Here is a 21,355-nt window from a genome sequence, read left to right as displayed (position 1 = left end):
GTGGGCTGAGCTGGCCACACACACACAAATAAAGTAAAATTTATTTTACGCAACCGGGGATTGAACTCAGGCCCTTGTTCCTGCCAGGCAAGCGCTTATTCTACTAAGCCATCTCAATGGCCTAAAATAAAATTTAAAAAAAGAAGTCTTTTGTCAAAATAAAAAAATAATTACAAATCCAATCTGTGTAGTGAGACCCTGTAGACCTTGTAGTAAAAATACAAAAAAAAAAAATCTAACCAGGTTGTTAAAAGCTTGTATTTTTATGAACTATTTATTTGCATTCTATGAATCATATTAGCATTTGAAGCAAAGGAAAATCTTACTGCTTTATACCCCAATAATTCCATTCCAAATTCTTTAGAGCCGGATACTAAAAAAAAAAAAAAAAAAAGCACAAGAAAGAGAAACCATAGATGTATACTCTTCCATAGCATCATCATGCTAAATGAACTAGTAAAAGCCTTTCATTAAAATCACTGAAGGACTGGCAAGATATCTCAGTGGACTAAGCACCTGCCAAGGCAAGTGTGGGAGCTGGGGTCCAATTCCCAGCACCACATGCTGCAGTGGCCCTGCCTCTGGGCGCAATGAGCCTGTGACTGAGCCTGGGTGTGGTGGTACATGCCAGTAATTCCAGCAATGGGGAGGATGAGAGCAGGAGGATCATTACGATTCCGAGCTGCATAGTGAGACCCTGCACAAAATACAAAAAAAAAAAACAACCAAAAACAAAAACAAAAAATACCAGAGGGTGGTGGTACATGCCTGTAATCCCAGCACTTCAGAGGTTGGGGCTGAATTTGAGGCCAGCCTGCATGGCACAGTAAAAACCTTGCCTCAAAAAGACAAAAAACAAACAAACAAACAAAAAACTTAGAGAAAAAGAGTGTATTTTTTAAAACTTATTTGGTTGTTACAGTCTCATTAAGGAGCATGGACTCGTACTCAATAAGGAGTTTGGACTCATAATGATCCTTCTGTTTGCAGCCTACCCAGTGCTGGAATTACAGGTGTGCACCACCACACTGGGACTCGGTTGCTGGCTCAGCGTGCCAGGGGGTGGGGGTGGCACCATATGCAGGAGGGAGATCGAACCCTGATCCCTGCGCTTGCTTACACAGTCGCTTAGTCCACTGAGCTATCTTGCTGGCTCTAAGAAAAATTTTTAAAAAAGTGTCATTTACTCATGTTCTACTGCTAAAATACAGAATAACCAATAAAGAAGTATATATAGACCATGCCAATCACTGAAGAATTTTAATGCCAAGCCTTGCAAATCCCAGAACAATTCAAAGAAGATGTATCTTCCAACCACTACATAGATATGTATGAAGGACACTTGCCTCCTGTAAATGATGTGGAAATTGCATAAAGTGACTGATAGAAGCCAAGTGTTGACAATACTGTGGGTAGTCCTTCAATCTGCCAAAAAAAACCACATTCATTATTTTATGTAAAAAACTAAAAAACTGTCTTCTAAAAACTAGTCTTACGTCAGTTCCTTTATGTAGGAATACCTAATCTGAATAGACGGCAAAGAGAAGAACACAGAAACAGGGAAGAATATTAAGTTGTAAACTCTATACATTAGAATATAAAACATAGTATCTGCTTTTTAACACATTCCTGCCAGATTGAACCACCAGTAGTACATACAACTGTCCCATTGGGTGCCATGAACTGCCACTGGTAGCACATGTATGACTGTCACCTGGCAGCTTTTGAGTCACTGGCAGTACAAAGTGATCTAATCACACCTAAACTCAGTAAATAAGCTAGGGCTGGGAGATGGCTCAGAAGAATAAGCACTTCCTTGACAAGTGCAAGGGCCTGAGTTCAATCCCCGGTTCTGCCAAAAGTAAATAAGCTAAAGATTACTGCCAAGCCAAAAGTAAGTATCAATACTATTCATTTTAATTAGAAATGTAATATGCACTTAAAGTTAACAGTTATGCCATAAGCTGTTATCAGAAGTTTTTTCCTAATGTATTTGGTACAGGGTCTCACTATGCAGCTCAGACTTACAGTGATCCTCCTGTTTTAGCCTTCCCAGCACAGGGATTATAGGCATGCACCACCATGCCCAGTTTCAGAGGCCTGCTCAGTGTGTCCAGGGATGGGGCTAATGATTATAAGCTTTTTTGTATCTCAATGTTTTCTTAAGGAATTGTAACATAATGAATGACATTTCATCTGCTAAATCGGCACCTTCCTTTGCATTACTGAGAAGCAGAACAAGCTGCCAAATGGCATAGTCATGCATGTACCACTGGTAGCTGAAGCGGGCACTATCAAATTCAAATCATAGTGCCTGGCAGCAAGACAGACAAACTGTGGTACTGCCATGCCTCTGTTAAAGGTCATTTTTACAGTTAGGTTTAAGAGCATGTGCCTCAACTGCAGCACTCTGGGAGGCTGAGCCAGAAAGATTACAAATTCAAACTGAGCCTGGGTAACTTAATAATTTTTTTATATTTTTTTATTTTTTTGCAGAACCGGGGATTGAATTCATATTCTTGAGTTTGCCAGTCAAGTGCTTATCCTACTGAGCCATCTCCCCGGCCCCCTTAATGAGATTTTGTCCCCAAAATATAAAACAGATGTAGCTCAGTTCAAAGGCCCTGGGATAAATCAACAGCTCCACAAATTTAACTACCTGATTAACTTATTAAAAAAGACTGAAGTAAAAGATACAATTCAGTGGTACAGTGTGTGCTTAGCATAAACTCTCTAAGTGAGAGCACTGGAATGAGGGAAAAAAGAATGATATAAAAACATTAATAGGGCTGGAGAGATAGCTCAGTAGAATAAGTGCTTGCCTGGCAAGCATAGGGTCCTGAGTTCAATCCCCAGTACCACAAAACAACAACAACAAAAATTAATAAATGAGCTATAAAAACGGTTACCTGGAAAGCTCAAATTTCTACCAACAGGTTACTGGAAAAACAATTAGTCGATCCAAATAATATTAAAATTACTCAGAAAAAAAAAGGTGAACAAAATAGTGAAACATGCATTAATATGGATAAATTTTGAAGGCTCAAAAAGCTACCTACTGTATTATTCTATTTAAATGACTCCCTAAAAAAACCCTCTTTAGAGACAAAAATTGAGACCAGTAATTAACATTCATACTAGGGGAAAAAAAGAGAATTTCCTGAGAGATGATACAAATATTCAGCCTGTTGATTGTGATCAAGGTTAAATGATGGCATAAGCTGGTTAAAATTCAAAGAACTGTATACTTTAGGGGTAACTTTGATGTATGTAATAGAAAAAAAAAAAGAAAATGAGACCTTCCTACCACATAGCTTCCCTACCACTTATTCACTTATTTGACAAGCGCAATGAATTGTTTCTCATTTTTCCTCTTCTATTTCATTTAACAGTCATTGTCAGATATATATATGGTCTGGCACTCCTGAGTTGATAAATGAGTTATTATTCCTTATAATAAAAAAACAGAAGCTTCACAGGAAACTTATTTACTCACCTGTTTTTAAATCTATCTAGTGCAGCAATCCCAAAATAGTACATTTTAGATCCAAAAGGCTTGCGTAAGGCTTCAAGGACATATCGCAGGGCTAGACCCAGAGCCATGTAAGTGACCAGTCCTTTTTCAATTATGCCACCAAAGAGGCAGGCTGTTATATGTAACTCTTTATCAGGATACTGGGGAAAAAACCGATATTCTTCAAACAAGTTCCTTAGCATACAGTTAAATACTTCTCGTTCCCTTTTTATAGTAGAGTCTTTAAATCTCTGTAGCATTTCTAATACCTAGGAAAAAAAGATTACATAAGAGAAACTGATTAATTCTGCTCAAGGACTAATAAACTTTTTTTTTTTTTTTTTTTTTTTTTGGTGGAACCGGGGATTGAACTCAGGCCCTTGTACTTGCCAAGAAAGCGCTTATCCTACTGAGCCATCTCCCCTGCCCCAATAGTAGACTTAAGCAAAATACCAGTAAGTACAGCTTAAGACAAACATTAAGGTTTCAAAAGGCAGATCTATCAAACACTTTGCCCTGTACTTCTCTAAAAATGTGGAAAAGGGCATGACTAGGCAGACAATGTGATGAGTGTCCATCTCAACCATTGAGGAAACTGATGGAGGATCACTTGAGACCCAACAAGGCAATGTGGTGAGATCCTCAAGAACAAAACAAAATAGCAGAGATTCCCTTCAACAGTGAATACTCAAGTAATCCTGAGACTTACCTCATCAACAGACATGGTAGGATGAGGTGGGTGATTATATATTCGCTGGAAATAGCTATTTGCTTCATCATCTATCTCTTTACTAAAGTGCTGGTTTGCCTCTGGCCACACCTGAGACAAGTCCGCTATTGGAAACAAAACAGCAATCAGTAGGTATGTAAGCCCTTCCTCATCAGCCCCATTATATACAAAGAGACTTCGTAGGGTAAAAACAAGTTAAAAAAGTACTGAATGGTTAAGTTTCAGTAATAAGGTGCTGTACGTAGAAGATTTGTAATACTGTGTTTTATACAGCTCTAGAATATTTTCATCAGTACTTACACCACCACTAAAGTTCAGTCAACTCAAACTTACACTTACCCTTAATACAATCTTTTCACTGCTAGTCTTTACTTTATAATAAAAATCATGTATGCCATACTCATTGCATATGCATGAGACACTGATATAAAGACAAAGCATGCTACAAAACAACATTCAGACAAGTCTTTCACACTACTATTTTCAAGTCAACCAATTAGAAATATCTGGTCCCAATAATCAGAAAAATAGGTACTATAAATATACCTATGGATTGATTGACTGATTAGAGGCAAGGTCTTGCTATGTAGTTCAGTCTAGCCTTGAACTCACTATGTAGTCTAGGCTGCTCTTGAACTCACAGTGATCCTCCTGCCTCAGCCTCTGAAGTGCTAGGATACAGGCATGCACCACCATACCCAATACTTAAGGAATTTAAAATATGCCTTCAAAAAATAAAAAATAAAATACGCCTTCTCCAACTTTTGTATAATTCTAAGGAGGTAAAATTTTCAGTATCAGCTTTGAATTACACCATGATTATCTTGTGGGATTATATTAAACATATTGTAAAACTAGATGTGTTACAAAGCCAAATAAGCTATAAAATATATGAATATGTTATAAAGTAGACAAACCTGAAAACTATCTGAAATTCTCCTGCCTGCTCATGGCTTAGTAAAAAGCCCACACCAGGAAAATACCGAGATAAAAGGGAGATTGATATAGTTTACATGTATTTCAGTAACTGAAAGTTTTTATTTTTTCTGCACCTTCTTACTTTGAGGTCAATACCCAGAGGGTATTTCTTTAAACATCACTTTGTTCTGGCAATTCACAGCAAATGAGTAACAATTCTCATTTTTATTTTAGAATTCAAATTCATGTACTATTACTGATCACGGAAGGATATGTATCAACACATGGCTCTATTGCCACTATTTAAAAAAAAAAAAAAAAAAAAAAAAATCAATGCTTTTGCCCCCATTGCACTAGAAACAAGTCAGACACACAATAGAAATTTTATGTGCAGTCACACTTCACAATCACAGACAACACTACCACTTACAAGGTTTCATCTTACTCTGCTGGAATGTAGGCTGGTTCAGTCCAGAGGTGCCCAGTTTCCTCTGTACAAAAGGGTCGCTATTCACTGCAGGGAGTCCAAGAGCCCCAGTTCCTATACCAGTCAGGCTGCCTGTGCCAAGACCACCTACTAGAAAAAATGAAGGCAGCCAGGAGTTCTATCATTACTCATATTCTTGACTTTATAAGCATCTAAAATATGAGTCCTTAAAGTCAAGTTCTTTGTTAATTCCCTATGGTTATCTATTTATAATTTTAGACACGATCTAAACTAGTAAAAATAAAATGGGTAACAGTTTCTTCAGGATAGAGTTTTTGAATATGCAAGATTCTAAAGTATTAATCCTAAAACATATTCCAGTATAATCAAGGTAGTCAAATTAAGAGCAACTGACTTGCTTATTATAATGATTAAAATTAGAAAATTTCATGCTATCATCTTGTTACAAGTCAAGGACTTGTTATTCCTATCAACTCAGGGAGAAAAAAAATTTAAAAATTAAAATAAATAAATCTATCTTTGCAGGTCTATAACTACATAGAAGCATTGCTACAGGATATGACATTTTAGCCCTTAAGTTTTAGGGCTACTCTTAGAAGTCTCATAAGAAATTAAGTGCTGATAGTCAAAAAATGTAATCTTCCTTTTAAAGTTGCAGGCCAGGAAACATGTGATAACTTAGCGGACTATGTGTCTGCTTAGGCAAGAGCAGGGATTAGGGTTCTTCCCCAGAACCATATGCTGCACCACGCCGAGGAGGCCACCGAAACTGGGCATGGTGCTGCACACCTGTAATTCCAGTGCTGGGGAAGCTGAAAACAGGAGGATCATTACAAGTCTGAGCTGCATAGTGAGATCCTGTGCCAAATACATTTAAAAAAATAAATAAATTATTAAATTATAGGCCCAAATACTTTGTTACGGGGGGGGGGTGTTTTGAAAGTTTTAGGGATTTAATTACTGCTTTCAAGGTAGGTGAGGTACACAGAGGCAGGCAGAACATTTACCTGAATCTAGTATGTACATCAGTCTCCACCTTCACTACACTGTACCAGTCTGGAATGACTCGTTCAAGTCCTCAATCTAAGCCCTTTAAAATGTACGATGGCTAGCTGGGTATTGTGGCACACACCTATAATCCCAGCACTCAAGAGATTGCTAGCAAGTACCAGGACAGCCTGGGCTACATAGAGTGCAAAGTTAGCCTGAACTATATAGCGAGTAACAAGACCCTGTCTTTAAAAAATAAATAAATAAACCAACAACTGTATAGCGAATAGCAAGACCCTGTCTTAAAAAAAAAAAAAAAAAAAAAAAAAAAAACAAGCCAACACTGCCTGGCAAGTACAAGGTCCTGAGTTCTATCCCCAATACCAAAATATAAAAATAAAATAAACTTGACCAAAAAAAAAAAAAAAAAAAAAAAAAAAAGGGCTAGGGCTCAACTAAATTTATGTTACAAATATCCTCCAACTCTTTGTAATCTTTATTCTAAGTGGACTGAATAATTGAATGTACTGATAGTATAATTTCTTTCTTCCCAAGTTGGGATATTGACATAAATCTCAAAATTCCACTTAAGAGCACCCTTTTATCAGTCACTCCAAACCACTTGCCATACTCTAAGTAACAACGAAATTTATACTACCCAACTCTCCCTTACCTGGAAGCTGTGATGAAAGTCCTCCGATACCACTGAATGCAGTGGTTTGATTTGGCGTTGACAGAGGTGGAAATGCTTTTGCTGGTGACTGAGGGGTACTGAATGCAGAACCCAAATTTGGAGGGAAACCCTGCATACTCTGTGTGTGAGGAGCAGCTGAGCCACCTATACTAAGAGATGCCATTCCAGCCAGCGGGTCAATCTTTAAAAAAAAAAAAAAAAAAAAAAAAAATTATAAAAATGTATTAAGGAAAGACAGACATGACACAGGTAAAGCAATCTTTGATAATAGCCACTGTTAGTAAAGCTCTATAATTACAAGATCATGATGGCATTCCAACATCAAAGCAAGTGTGCCAGTCTTTTTTTCCACTGGGAGTGGGGCTTAAACTTAGAACCTCATAATTACTAAATAAAAACTCTTCATCAATGAGCTGCATACATGCATACAACCTCAGCCCTGTGCCAATCATTCTTTCATACTGGATCTCATAAAGACTAGGTTAAAACTTTAATCCTTGCTGAAAAGAACATGGTCATAGGTAAGGGCTACCAAATTTAAATAGAAAAAAACAAATTCCTCTGTTATTGTACTACTAAACAGTAATAACACAGAGCAGACATTAGGTAAACCCATCTACTAGTAAATCACTTTAAAATACAATCATCTTTCAAAAAGTAAAAATATTAGGAATCAGCAATCAGTCATCTAGTCAAAACATATTGTCAAAATTTGAGAATCTTTAGCACTAGGGAAGATAGTCTCTGATTATAAAAACTAACAGTAATAAGGTATGCTATTCACCAAAACATTTTAACAGTATCTACTAAATGAACTTGCAGGCTTCTTAGTTTGTGGCCCTACTTCATCCCTCCATGACTACAGAAATGATATGCCAATGTTTTTTAAAAGCCACTTAAGAATAAGCAAGAGCTTTCTTTCCTTTAACTTCAGTCATTCAATGCAGCTGGAAAGAAAAGTGAAATGTGTTGCTCCCAAAGAGAAGAGGATGGTTGATGTCAGGGAGTAGCTTAAATGTACCTTGTTTTTAAAAGAGCAGTTCAGTTGAGAGCTGAAGAGCCCCAGTTATAACAAGTCGTTATGCTTTAGCACTGTTGCTTGGCCCGTGAAGCTACAAACAAGACACATCAGGTTCAAAGACAGTGCTTATTTTTCAAGAGTGTAATACTTTTATTTTGAGGCAGGGTCTCACTATATAAATCAGGTTGATCTTGAACTCACTATGTACCCCAGGCTAGCCTCAAATTTGTAATCCTCCTGCCTGAGCCTCCTAAATTCTGGGATTACAGGCATAAGCAATCACGCTCGGCAGTAATTATCTTAAAAAGAAACCTCTTTCATTTACCTAAACAAGTGGTTTTATTATCTTTCCTCAATCATGTTCTATTTGATGATTGCAAAATCCATTTTCAACTATGTCTATTTATTAATGATCTTTAACAATTAAACAGATGTTATATACATTCATATGTATCTAAAACATACTATGTTCAATTTTTCACAATGATGTAGAAATTTAAATCTATGCTGATTCTATAAACATACACAGACATACCAATTATAGCATTCACTTACCTGAACAGGAGAAATGGCATCTAAGCTGCTAGCACTAGGAGGGCGACCTTTTGGCATAACTCCAGGTGGCGGCTGTCTGGCCTTATTCATAACATTACTGCAGTTGGCTACCATGGTGAGGATGGTCTCTGATAACTCCTGAGAAACACTCCTAAAAAGAAAGAGGGCCGGCTAAATAGCTTAGTGGATTAAAGCACCTGAAGGCAGGCGCAGGGGCTGGGGTTTCAATCCCCAGGCCTGCTGTGCTGGCTCTTCCCCCCGGGGTGCACTGAGATAGCAATTGAGACTGGACATGGTGGCGCGTGCCTGTAATCCCAGCTCTTGAGAGACAGTAAACAGGCAGATGTAGTAGTGAGACCCTGAACACCCAGTAATCCTTCCCTAAAATACCCAAAAAAAAAAAAAAAGAAAAGACAGACAGACAATTTGTTTGGTACTGAGAATTGAGAGTTCAATTCCCAGCACAGAGACAGAGAAAGAACAAGAACGAGAGAGTGAGCACAAGCACAACAAACTACACAACTATCTCAATACATGGACTATTTAAATAAACCAATCTAATTTTCCTTTTTTTTCCCTTTTTCAGGAACCAGGATTGAACTCAGGACCCCTGGCAAGCACGTATTCTACTGAGCTATCTCCCCGGCCCCACCAATCTAATTTTCTAATGAAAGACTTGCCGCCAAGAATGGATAGTTAAAGTCTATCACATCCTGCTCCTTCTCACCTATCACCAACAGGATTTTCCAATATTCACATGTTGACCAAACTATACCTATCCTAATACTAATATATGAGAGAAGACATACTTATTATCTACACAAACACTATCATACATACACACAGTCAGCAGCTACATTCAGCAAGCACATAAGAAAGTCACTGACTGAAGGGTTTTTTTTTTTTTTTTTGGGGGGGGGGAACCCGGGATTGAACTCAGGCCCTTGCTCTTGCCAGGGAGGCGCTTATTCCACTGAGCCATCTCCCTGGCCCAAAACCACTTTTTTTTTTTTTTTTTTTTTTTTTTGCAGAACCGGGGATTGAACTCAGACCTGTGCACTTGCCAGGGAAGTGCTTATTCCACTGAGCCATCTCCCCGGCCCCCTGACTGAAGTTTAGAATGTCACTAAAGATGTTTTCTTAGCACTGAAGCTATGATAGTTTTTTTGTCTTCCCCCCACCAAATAGTAAAAACTTTATGACTGTCGTTATGAAGTGAAGCAGAAACAGGAACAATGATGCCTCAGTCCCAATTAGTTGGGAGGTAGTCAGGAGGACTGCTGGCGCCCAAAAATGAGAACCCCTACCAGTTCATTCCATGAGACCAACAATACCCTAATATCACAAATAGTACAGCAAAAGTAAACAAACAATAACCATGTTTGGTGGTACATGTATATAATCCCTGGCATTCAGGAGGCTCAGGCAGGAAGATCACTATTTTGAGTCTAGGCTAGGGTCTCGAAATTTTTAAAGGAAGGGCCAGCCTGATAGGCAAAGCGCAGCATATGGGGTTCAATCCCCAGCCTGCAGTGCCGGCCCCGCCCCAGAGGTACACTGAGACAGCAATTAAGACTAGGTGTAGTGGTATGCTCCTGTAATCCCAGCACTTGGGAGGCTGAAAACAGGAGAATCACTACAAATCCGATCTACATAGTGAAACCCTATAGACCCTGTCCTAAATGGGGGGGGGGGGGGCCCGCGCCTCGGACCCGGGACCTAGGGATAAAGCTCCTTGCAGTCCCTGTTTGAAGGCTGGACATGTAGCTCTGTGGTAACATGTGGTTTCAATCCCCAATATACGGAATAAAATAAAGCCACACATGTACAAAACTGTATATACATACACATATAAAAACACACAGAATGACCAACTGAGATTTGTCCCAAAAATGCAGGGTCTAATATCGGGGGGGGGGGGGGGGAGAAACAATGAATATATTACTTATCCAAAAATGGGAAGGGGTTGGGTGCAGCTCAGTGGCATAGCACAAGCCTGGCAAGCTCAAGGTCCAAAGTTCGATTCCCAATACCAGAAGAAGAAGAAAAAAAAGGAATGGGGAGAAAAAAAAAAAACTAGATAATCATCTCAATATATGGACAGAAGGTCTCTGAAAAAAAATATTTTTTTTAACATAAATCCCTCAAGCCAAGCATCATGGTTCATGCCCCTGAGACCAGTTTTTGGAGGATGAGGCAAGAGAAACTTTTTTTTTTTTTTTGGCGGAACCAGGGATTGAACTCAGGCCCTTGCACTTGCAAGGGAAGTAGGCAAGAGAATCTTGAGTTGAAGGACAACCTTACTACAAGTTCTAGGCCAACCTGAATTAGTGAGAACCCACCTCAACAAACAAAAGGGAAGAATGGGGGTAAGTAATTCAACATGGAACTGAAAGACATGAGAACTTCTCTCAATCTGATGAAGGATATCTATGAAAAAATCCACAGGTACCAGCAATGTAACATACTGCCTGTTTTCCTCAAAACCAGATATCGGGGTATACATCAGGAGCACTTTGGGAGGCTAAGGCCAAAGGATGGCAAGTTCAAGTCTTGCTTGGACAACTTTCATGAGATTTAAAATACAAAAATGGTTGTGGGGTGGGGTGGGTGAAGCTGGGGACATGGTGGCACATGCCTGTAATCCTAACAGTCAGGAAGCTGAGGCAGGAGATCCTGTCTCAAACCCAAAAGTAAATTAATCAATCAAATGCATCTAATATTCATATTAAACAATACACTAACTTGGGAATAAAAATTAATGCACTGTCAGAAATTGCTGTCACTTTCATTCAAACCCTTACATGTCCAGTGGTAACAACACAATTCCAATATTTAATAGTCATTTTCTATCATGATGTTCTTACCCTGCACAAGCCTGTAGACAGGCCAACATTGTTGCCAGAGTTTCAGGAGGAAGCTGGGCACTTTTGGGTTGGTCTTTCTCCGGAGCAAGTCCACCCAAAATAGAAGGGCACCGTCTCTTTAAAAAAGTCATGCACGCTTGTATAAAAGGTTCCTGAAAAAGTGAATGTTTCTCAGTGTGAACGGGTATTAATTCCTTTAAGATCAAAGATAATTAAGTACTATAAACTAAAAATCTAGGGAAAAAAATGACATTTTGGTTGCCATCTCAAAAAAGTTTTTTCTTAGCATTATGGATGTGGCTCAGTGATAAAGAGCTTTTGCCTAGCAAGTGGTAAGCCCTGGGTTCCACACCCACCACAATAGGAAGACTGCTTCTTTAGGAACTTGATCCCAAAACATTTCAAACCAGAAATAAAAGAAGTCCTCCTTACCCCATGTTCTCGAATTTTATCTGTGAGCCACTTATCAAGTTTGAGGTATTCTCGACGAGAAGCAAGTGCAGCAAGGTCAATAACAAAGGCAAATGGAGTACCATTTAGCAGCATTGACAAGGCCTTAAAGAAAAAAAAAGTAGGGCTGGTGAGATGGCTCAGTGGTCTAAAGCACCTACTTAGAACAAGCTTAGCAAAGCACAGGGACCGCGGTTCAATCCCCCAGCATCACATGCCAGCCAGCCCTGCCCCCTGGTGAGCTGAGCTGGCCACACACACACACACACACACACACACACACACACACAAATAAAATTAAAAAAAAAAAAAAGAGAGAGAAAGTAACGCAAAGTACAAGTCAATCAGTAACTTTCTATAGCCTACTCTGTATGTTCGACTTTTCACAGAAAAAAAAAAATATATTACTGGTAGTAATAGTAATATTTCTTTGGTCGCAATCAGGGAGAGGCAGTTCAATTGTTTAAATAAATAGCTTGTTTAACACATTCAGAGGCAGTATTAGTCCTGACTTAATGTGATGTTTTAAAGTAGTTCAGGACTACTTTCTTTTTTTAACCCCCTTCCATAATTTTACTGAGAAACAAATAGCAATGAGACAGTTTGAAACCAAATTGGTAAGACAGTTTCAATAATTAACACATTGCATACATTCTTCCTAGTGGTTAATTGCTGTACAAGATGTGGACTTGATATCCTCTTTACAAACACCATTAGAACAAATCCCTCTATTCATTAAGAGAATGTAACTATATCTCTATCCTAACCATTTTGAATACACAGATACAAAATGGACACTCATCTGTATCCCCTTTTTTTGTTAAGTCAGGACTACTTTTTTTTTAATTATTTATTTATTTTTTTAATTTATTACATTTATTTATTGTGTATGTGTGTGTGGCCAGCTCAGCCCACCAGGGGGCGGGGCTGGCTGGCATGTGGTGCTGGGGATCGAACCGCAGTCCCTGTGCTTTGCCAAGCTTGTTTTAAGTAGGTGCTTTAGACCACTGAGCCATCTCTCCAGCCCCAGGACTACTTTCAACATAAACTTAACACTGTTTATATCCCTGAAAGCTCAATAGGATTTGTCATCACTGACTTACACTAATACAACCTGTGATTAATGATATGTAGTCAAATTATCTGCGAAAAGATCTTATTTGTACAAATAAAATGAAGGGAGAAATGTACCTAGGTCTCCAAAATTATCTCTCACAGATTACTTATGAGAATAAGCTCAATCATTACTTGCTTTAAAATAGCTTCACAACACACAGAGGACCAAAAAACTTAGCATAGCTAAACCTACTATTCTTCCCATCCATTAAAATTACAAGGTAAAATTCTAAATCTCAACTCACTGTACAACCCAGTTACATGTGAATTACCAAGGCATCTAGGTTACAGAGAATTTATTTTCTTATCATGAGTAAGCCAGTGTCATTTTGTCCCTCTGGAGTCAGTCACCTTCAAGTCCTGGGCCACATCAAGTATTCGAGACAATTTGGCCTGGTCATATTGCTCCCCTCTCATGTACCATTCTGCCATTGCATGCATGATAAGCTGGCGAATTGAGGGAGACTGTCCCTAAGAAAAAAAAAAGGAAAGATTAAACAGCACCAATGCTGTTCTGATAGTCAGAATTACAGATGTGTGGTAAATTTTACTTACTTTAAACAACAGATAACTCAGTGCAAACACTTAAAGGAACAAAAGCCAAGTTATTTCTACATCTTATAAATGGCTTCTACATCTAAACCAATCATTCACAAAACTTTGTTTTTTCCTTGGAGACAGGATCTTACTATGTAATTCAGGCTGGCCTGAAACTTGTGGCTATCCTCCTGCTTCAGCCTACCAAATACAGCCATGTGCCACCATATCCACCTATAAAACTGTTTTTATATAAGTCTGCTCATTCATTTTCAAACACAAAATTAGAATACAGTATGATATGACATGAAGGTACACCAAAATCAAATTATAGTCAACTGTAGTGGTGCATGCCTATATTCCCAGGTATGTGGGGAGCAGGGGCAAGAAATCATGAGTTTAAGACCAGTATGGGCAACTGAGGAGGGTGCTGGTGTGTTTCAAATTTTAAAAACTTTAAAAACAGGGATATAGCTGAGTACTCCTGGGCTTAATCCCCAATACTGCAAATAGAAATACATGTAAACAAACACATAGTCCGCAGTATTTTATACAGAACCTACAGCAAGGAAAGGGTGTTCCTATGCTGTATCACATTTCAGTTCACTGTCCAAGAGTAGCAGACAATCAATTGGAACACTCAGCTAGAAATGAGGAGAAACGGGCTGGTGAGATGGCTCAGTGGTCTAAAGTACCTACTAGGAACAAGCTTGGCAAAGCACAGGGATCACGGTTCGATACCCCAGCACCACATGCCAGTCAGCCCCACTCCCTGGTGGGCTGAGCTGGCCACACACACACAAACACACACACTACATAAATGTTTAAAAAAAAAAAAAAAGAAATGAGAAACAGCTCCCTCTTAGCCTGCCCTTCCTAGCTCAGCCATAGTGAGAGTGGCATAAGAAAGGTCTGAGCTTACACAGCTGGCCTAATATTGCTTCAACATTTTGTAAACTGTGACGTCTACCATGTGAGCTACATCTCTAGAAAAGGAGAAACTGGCTGAATGGCATGATACTAAGGCTAATTATTTTTCATTTCTACAGCCTCAAAATGCCAAATAATTTCAATAACTTAAAGAAATGATAAACAGATGGTCACGTCTTACCTGTCCATGCCATGCATAGTGCAAAATAATAGCAGAGTTAGGATGATTTCCTAGGAAGATTGGCATCAGAGTGGAAATAAGTTCATGGCGTAAGGTATGCCAGGAGGTGTTGATTTGTAGTAAGGCCAATACCAGCATGTCTGGACAGTGTTTGATAGGAAAGCTGAAGAGTTGTTTGACTTGCTCATACTGCCCAACCTCTGCAAGCCTCAGCAGAGATTCAATCAAATCCAAGCTCTTCCTAACAAAAATGAAAAGAAAGATGCTCTATCAATGAATATATAAAAAATTTCATTTTCCTTAAAATTATTGTGGTTGATAAGCATCAAACCCAAGACCTCACATATACTAGGCAAACATTATCTGTAAGCTACCCTGAGCCCCAAAATTCATTTTCAAATCAAGTGACACCAACTAGAAATGACAAAACTGCCTTAACATCTGAGAAATATTTGTATTTTTTTAATCTCAAGAGTGTATGCTGGGGCTGGAGAGATGGCTCAGTGGTCTAAAGCACCTACTTAGAACAAGCTTGGCAAAGCACAGGGACCGTGGTTCAATCCCCCAGCACCACATGCCAGCCAGCCCCGCCCCCTGGTGGGCTGAGCTGGCCACACACACACACACACACACACACACACAAATAAATGTAAAAAAAAAAAAAAAAAGAGTATATGCTGGGGCTAGGTAATATAGCTCAGTGGTAGAGTGCGTCTCTAGTATGCAGGAGACCCACAGTTCAATCTCCAGCACTGGGGGGGAGGGGGGGAAGGTTATGCTTCTAGACCTATTTAAAAGGCAACCCAACATGCAGGAACTGATGAAGGACAGTACTTGAGGGACAGTACTAAACCACTGAACATAATTACAGACACCCCTGATCAAGGAGATAAGATTTTCATGATGCGTGGGGCGGGGGGAAGGTTATCTGAAAAAATAAATATGCACACAGTGGACAGAACAGAATTTACACATTAACAAAATCTCTACCAAAAACAGGGCCTTTATACCTGACTGTATAATAATCAAGCCTCAGAATCTAACTGTACCCTCAGTCTATGACAGACATGGGGCAGAGAACAAACTAAATACCAGGCAGACCATGTCTCAGAGATACAAACAGAAAAGAACTTTAAATATTCAAAACAACAATAACAAAAAAGTTGTGTTTACAAATCATTTTCTGCCATATTTTCATTAGGATCGCTATTTATTGCTGCCCTTTCTGTTACAAATCAGATGTTAAAGGGTATATTGCATCCTATAACTGAGCACTACTCTCTGAAAGCCAACAGGCAAAGAACTATTACTGAACATCAGTATCTAGCAGAATATATTGGGAGACAAAGGGGACTAACATGTTTCTATCCTGTGCATTTTAAGGTAGTACATATGTAGGCCAAACTGGGACTCAAATTTACAGCACTACTCCTGCCTCAGCCTCTCTGGGACTGGGATTAAAGGGATGCACCACCACCTCTGGCTATCACAGCTAATATTTAACATTACATGATCCAATAAAGCTACACTTTACTTGGGTTTGAATTTGTGATCCTCCTGCTCCAGCCACCTAGAGTGCTGACTACAGGTAAGTGCCATCATACCAACCTTGGTTAAAACTTTCAAAAACAAGCTTACAATCTTTTTTTTTTCCCCTTTGGGGGGGGGGGGTACATGGGGTCTTGCTATGTAACGCAGGATGCCCTCGAACTCACATTGATTTTCCTTCCTTAAACTGCTGTGATTACAGGCATTTATCAACATGCCCAGCTTACAATCTTTTATTTTAGAAAATCTAGCATTATCTAAAGGGCTTTACACTGCTTTCATATGCTCAATGATAAATTATACTGGCAAAGGATATAGTTAGTTTTTCATTACCCACTGGAGATGGTTCCAGGACCCTCCTAAATGGCAAATCCAAGGATTCCAAGTCTCATATAAATGATGTAAAACCTATATACGTATCCACTCCATATGTCATCTCTTGCTTTGTAATACCTGCTTCAAGCTAAATGCCTGGTAAATCATACTGTATTACTTTTAGAAGACTAAGGAAGCATACATGAGCAATAGTGCTACTACTTTTCCTTCTATTCTGGACTCACAATTGGGTGGATTCATGGATGTGGAACCCACAGACACAAGGGGCTGATAAGTTACAAATAAAATATAAAGTAGGTGTCTCTGGGAGTAACAAAGGCTGTTCTCCCTTCTTTAAGCCATCTGTGATGTCAACAATTATGGAAATACTTTCACCATGCTAACCTCATATTCCTAAAGGAATGACTGGACAAAGAGCTCCAAAAAGAAGCTAATCTAGACATGGGGCCAGAGTAAAATTCCTTCTGAACACTGGAACTGAATTTAGAAAAACTAAGTGAAGGGGCTGGGGAGATGGCTCAGTGGAATAAGCGCTTCCCTGGCAAGAGCAAGGGCCTGAGTTCAATCCCCAGTTTCGAAAAAAAAAAAAAAGAAAGAAAGAAAGAAAGAAAAACTAACAGATTTCTGAAAATGTTTTTCATTTAGTAAAACGGCTTTATGTGTTTCATGTTTTTTCACCTACTAGTATACTTCTTAATCTGCATATGTAATAATTAACTTTATAAGGTCTTAGAAGATAAAATAATCTGACTTTGGCAAAATTAAGGGGGAATAAAAGGGTAAAAAAAATTGAGATGTGTGAGGTAAATACACCAATTCCCTACCATTAATAAAAATCAATACATACTGTAAACATGTACTGTTAAAAATAGAAATTAAAAAATAAAAAGATTAAAGTTTTCTATGCCTAACCTAATATTATCAAACGTTAAGTTTACACTGGCAAAAAAAATTACTCATCAGTGTCTTAATCAAAATGTGTAACTGGCAAACGATTTGACATCTATCATTCTTAGAATTGTTGCTGGAAAGTCAAGTGGATTTTGTATTTATTCAAGTCAGGGAGACAGCTCAGTGGTATAAGCACCTGAATGGCATGCACAAGGTCTTGAGTTCGATCCCTGGTACTACCAAAAAAATATCGTCATTCAACCTCTCGCTAAGAACTTCTTTTTACTATGCTATGAAAAAAAAGTAGCAGAATCAATTTTTTTTTTCCTTTTTGTAGCCGGCTCAGCAGGGCAGGCGTGACAAGAATCAATGCTTTTATTGATCTTTTTGTGTTCATGGCAATGAAATTACTGCCGTCTGTTTTTAGAAATCCTACATAGAATCGTGTAAGGTGAAATGACCACAAAAGCATCTTTTCCAGCTCTTCTTGCCCTCTTTCCTTAGGGTTGTACAGATAAGAAAATGGGGTCTGGGGAGACAGCATGGTAGTCTAGGTACCTGCCTGGAAAGCACAAGGACCTGGGTTTGATCCCCTGTACCACATGCCATGCTGGCCACCGAACCCAAGCATGGCCCACCTATAATCCCAGCTCTGGGGAGGCTGAGACAGGAGGATCACTACGAGACTGAGCAATAGCCTGTTCCAAATAAGATTTTAAAAAAAAGATAGGGCTGGTGAGATGGCTCAGTGGTCTAAAGCACGTACTTAAAACAAGCTTAGCTAAAGCACAGGGACCGCGATTTAATCCCCCAGCACCACATGCCAGCCAGCCCGCCCCCTGGTGGGCTGAACTGGCCACACACACACAAATAAATAAAATTTTTTAAAAAAAGGAGATAATGAATGGATTCTTGAAATTATTTAATTCAATCTAAGTTTTATGGTTCTAGCTTTTCATTTCAGTTAATTTAATATGAAGGCAAATTATGTATGACAAAATATCAATAAAAACAGCTCAGACTGATTATAAACTAGATAATTTAAAAGTAGACTTCATAAATTGGCTGTTATGGGCAACAGGAAGAAATGAATTGTACAAAGAGAAAACTCTTAATACTAATGGAGAAAAATGCAAATCTTACAACATTTTGAGTTTCTTTTCTTTTTTGTACTGGGAATTGAACTGAGGACCCTCAGTGCTTACCAGGCAGGTGTTTGTTCCGTGAAAGTATCAACCCCAGCTTCACAAAATCTTTGATGATTTACAAAATGCCTAACAGTAAATCTTATAAAGAACAGAGACAGAACTACTGATAATTAAGATTTTTTCCACCAAAATTCTTTCTAAAAATTTAAGGCTAGGTGGGATTAGTGACACACACCTATAATCCTAGCATTTGGTAAACTGAGGCAGAAAGAACCCAAAGTAAAAGAGCAACCTGATCTACACAGCAACATCCTATCTCAAAACACTAAAATCAGTTTTGCATTATATCCAAGCACTTGGGAGGCTAATGCAGGAGGATAGAGAAGACCAGCCTGGACTAAACATGAGATCTTTTCTCAAAACAAACTACAATAACTAATAAAAACAAAACAAAAAACCACCCAAGTAGGATTAGGCAGAGTATATCTCAGTGGTAAAAATTTGCCTAGCACATTTAAAGTCCACACTTGATCTCTGGCGCTGCAAAACAACAAAGCATGCTTATTAAAATTGCTATTCCATTACAATCTGTTAAAATATGCACTTATTCACTGCTGCTTTTATATTTCAAGAAAAAAATGACCCTTTCAAAGGAAAGTGAGATGAGACTGTTTACCATGTAGCAATTTCTCGATTGTCATCCTCTGGTGGTGCTTTAAGAATATCAGTGGCAACAGTATGACAAGGATAGTCCGCAAAACAGAAGATCTCTGGATTAATCAGGGAATGTTGAATAAAGGAAAGCTGGAACAAAAAAAGAAAGCCCTTATTACCATAAATTACTGTGAATGGTATAAAAATTTAAAATATTCTCAATAGGCTAGTATTGGGGCTATTAGGAAGACAAATTCCCTTTAAAAATCAGACAAAATAATCAGACAATTCAGAAAAATCAAAGGTGCACAACATGATAGTCTTTGAGATAAATAAATTAACTGGAAAAACTATTTGACTGCTATATCTGGAAGAACTCTGACAAGTAGCAGAACTATGATAATATCCCTTTAAAACTATGACAACCCCTGCTTTTCTAAGCTATGTAAAACAAACTCTACTTATTATATTATTTCAGCCAATGGGTGACTGACAATATAGAAACAATCTTTTTTTTTTTTTTTTCAGTACCTAAATACTGTTCAATTATTTACCTGGCCTTCTGCATGTTTCCAAGGTCTATAAATGAAGTCTACTGGGAATACTTCCATACCTAAACCCCTCTGAATACCATAAACGACATTATGAAGTCCTTTACTATCACGAATTTGAAATCCAGGATGGTCCAGTTCATAAGTCACTTCCTTGAAATTCAAACTCGGGTTCTAATTAAAAAAAAAAAAAAAAGCATTTCTGAATTTAATGAACAAGTATGTACACACTGATTCTTTATCCAAAGCAACAAATTAATTCTGAGATGAAATCAAGCTCTTCTACTTGTTTGAGAAGTAGCTCAACAGTACCTTCTCTATCCTAACACATGCTTAATATACACAAGATTCTGGGTTTCATCCCAGAACACAAGTATCCCAGTTTAAAAGATTTTCAAAATAAATGAATAAATAAATAAATAAATAAATAAATAAAAATAACATAAAAAATAAAAGATTTTTCCCCCCACACCTCAGTAAGCTCTTTAAAAGTGTCTAATCCAGATATGGTGACATGCACCTATAATTTCAGGCTGGTGCTTATGCTGCTGTGAGCTATATCCCTGGTCCAAACACCAGTTATAAACTCCAGCACTCTGAGAGGCTCAGGCAGGAGAATTTCAAGTTCTAGCCCAACAAGAACAACTTATCAACTGAGTAAGACTGAATCTCAAAATGAAAACAGGGATAATGTAGCTCAATGTAAAATCCAGTACCACAAAGAAAAAAAAGGGAGGAGCAGCAGTATAAAGTTGCATGCTACCTGGGAAAACAGGCCAGGAGGACCCTAATTTTCAGGGCCACTTGGGGAATCTATAAGAGACTGTCTCAAAACAACCCCACCAAGCCTCTTTTGGGTCCTCCTTTGCAAGATGACGAAAAAAAGAAGGAACAAGGGTCGTGCCAAAAAGGGCCGCCGTCACGTGCAGCCTATTCGCTGCATGAACTGCGCCTGGTGCGTACCCAAGGATAAGGCTATTAAGAAGTTTGTCATTCAGAACACAGTGGAGGCCGCCGCCGTCAGGGACATTTCCGAAGCGAGTGTCTTCGACGGTTATATGCTTCCCAAGCTGTATGTGAAGCTGTGTGTGAGTTGAGCTATTCACAGCAAAGTGGTCAGAAATCGATCTTGTGAAGCCTATAAGGACCGAACTCCTCCACCCCGATTTAGACCTGCTAGTGCTGCCCCGTGACCTCCACCAATGCCCATGGAAGGGGAGCTGGGTCTTAATGGACTGAAGAAAACTCTCTTGAGAAGAAATAATAAATTGAATAT

At 38.6% G+C, this 21,355-nt stretch overlaps 1 protein-coding gene and 1 non-coding gene across 10 annotated transcripts in view; both read right to left on the bottom strand.

Moving 5' to 3' along the window:
• The window catches only part of Cnot1 (CCR4-NOT transcription complex subunit 1), a 100,019-nt gene that overhangs the window by 37,711 nt on the left and 40,953 nt on the right, over nt 1–21,355 (bottom strand). For 2 of the 9 annotated variants that reach the window (XM_004625921.2, XM_023709267.1), the window contains exons 11-22: nt 20,083–20,253; nt 19,551–19,678; nt 14,952–15,192; nt 13,655–13,774; nt 12,170–12,292; nt 11,738–11,889; nt 8,871–9,021; nt 7,274–7,475; nt 5,593–5,739; nt 4,224–4,348; nt 3,497–3,783; nt 1,347–1,425 (exon numbers count right to left, since the gene is read on the bottom strand). In XM_004625921.2, the coding sequence (XP_004625978.1) occupies nt 1,347–1,425; nt 3,497–3,783; nt 4,224–4,348; nt 5,593–5,739; nt 7,274–7,475; nt 8,871–9,021; nt 11,738–11,889; nt 12,170–12,292; nt 13,655–13,774; nt 14,952–15,192; nt 19,551–19,678; nt 20,083–20,253 (1,926 nt within the window). The remainder of the gene's footprint in view (nt 1–1,346; nt 1,426–3,496; nt 3,784–4,223; nt 4,349–5,592; nt 5,740–7,273; nt 7,476–8,870; nt 9,022–11,737; nt 11,890–12,169; nt 12,293–13,654; nt 13,775–14,951; nt 15,193–19,550; nt 19,679–20,082; nt 20,254–21,355) is intronic. The other 7 variants (XM_004625923.3, XM_023709269.1, XM_023709268.1 and 4 more) reach the window with 4 other exon arrangements.
• LOC111815133 lies at nt 8,308–8,443 on the bottom strand. The gene has a single exon (XR_002819917.1). It is a non-coding gene; the product is annotated as a small nucleolar RNA SNORA50 (small nucleolar RNA).

Source organism: Octodon degus, unplaced genomic scaffold, assembly GCF_000260255.1.
Source record: "Octodon degus isolate 3935 unplaced genomic scaffold, OctDeg1.0 scaffold00011, whole genome shotgun sequence".
NCBI classification, from domain to species: Eukaryota; Metazoa; Chordata; class Mammalia; order Rodentia; family Octodontidae; genus Octodon; species Octodon degus.
The sequence above is the reverse complement of the archived record's forward strand: the minus strand, read 5'-3'. Positions and strand labels throughout refer to the sequence as shown.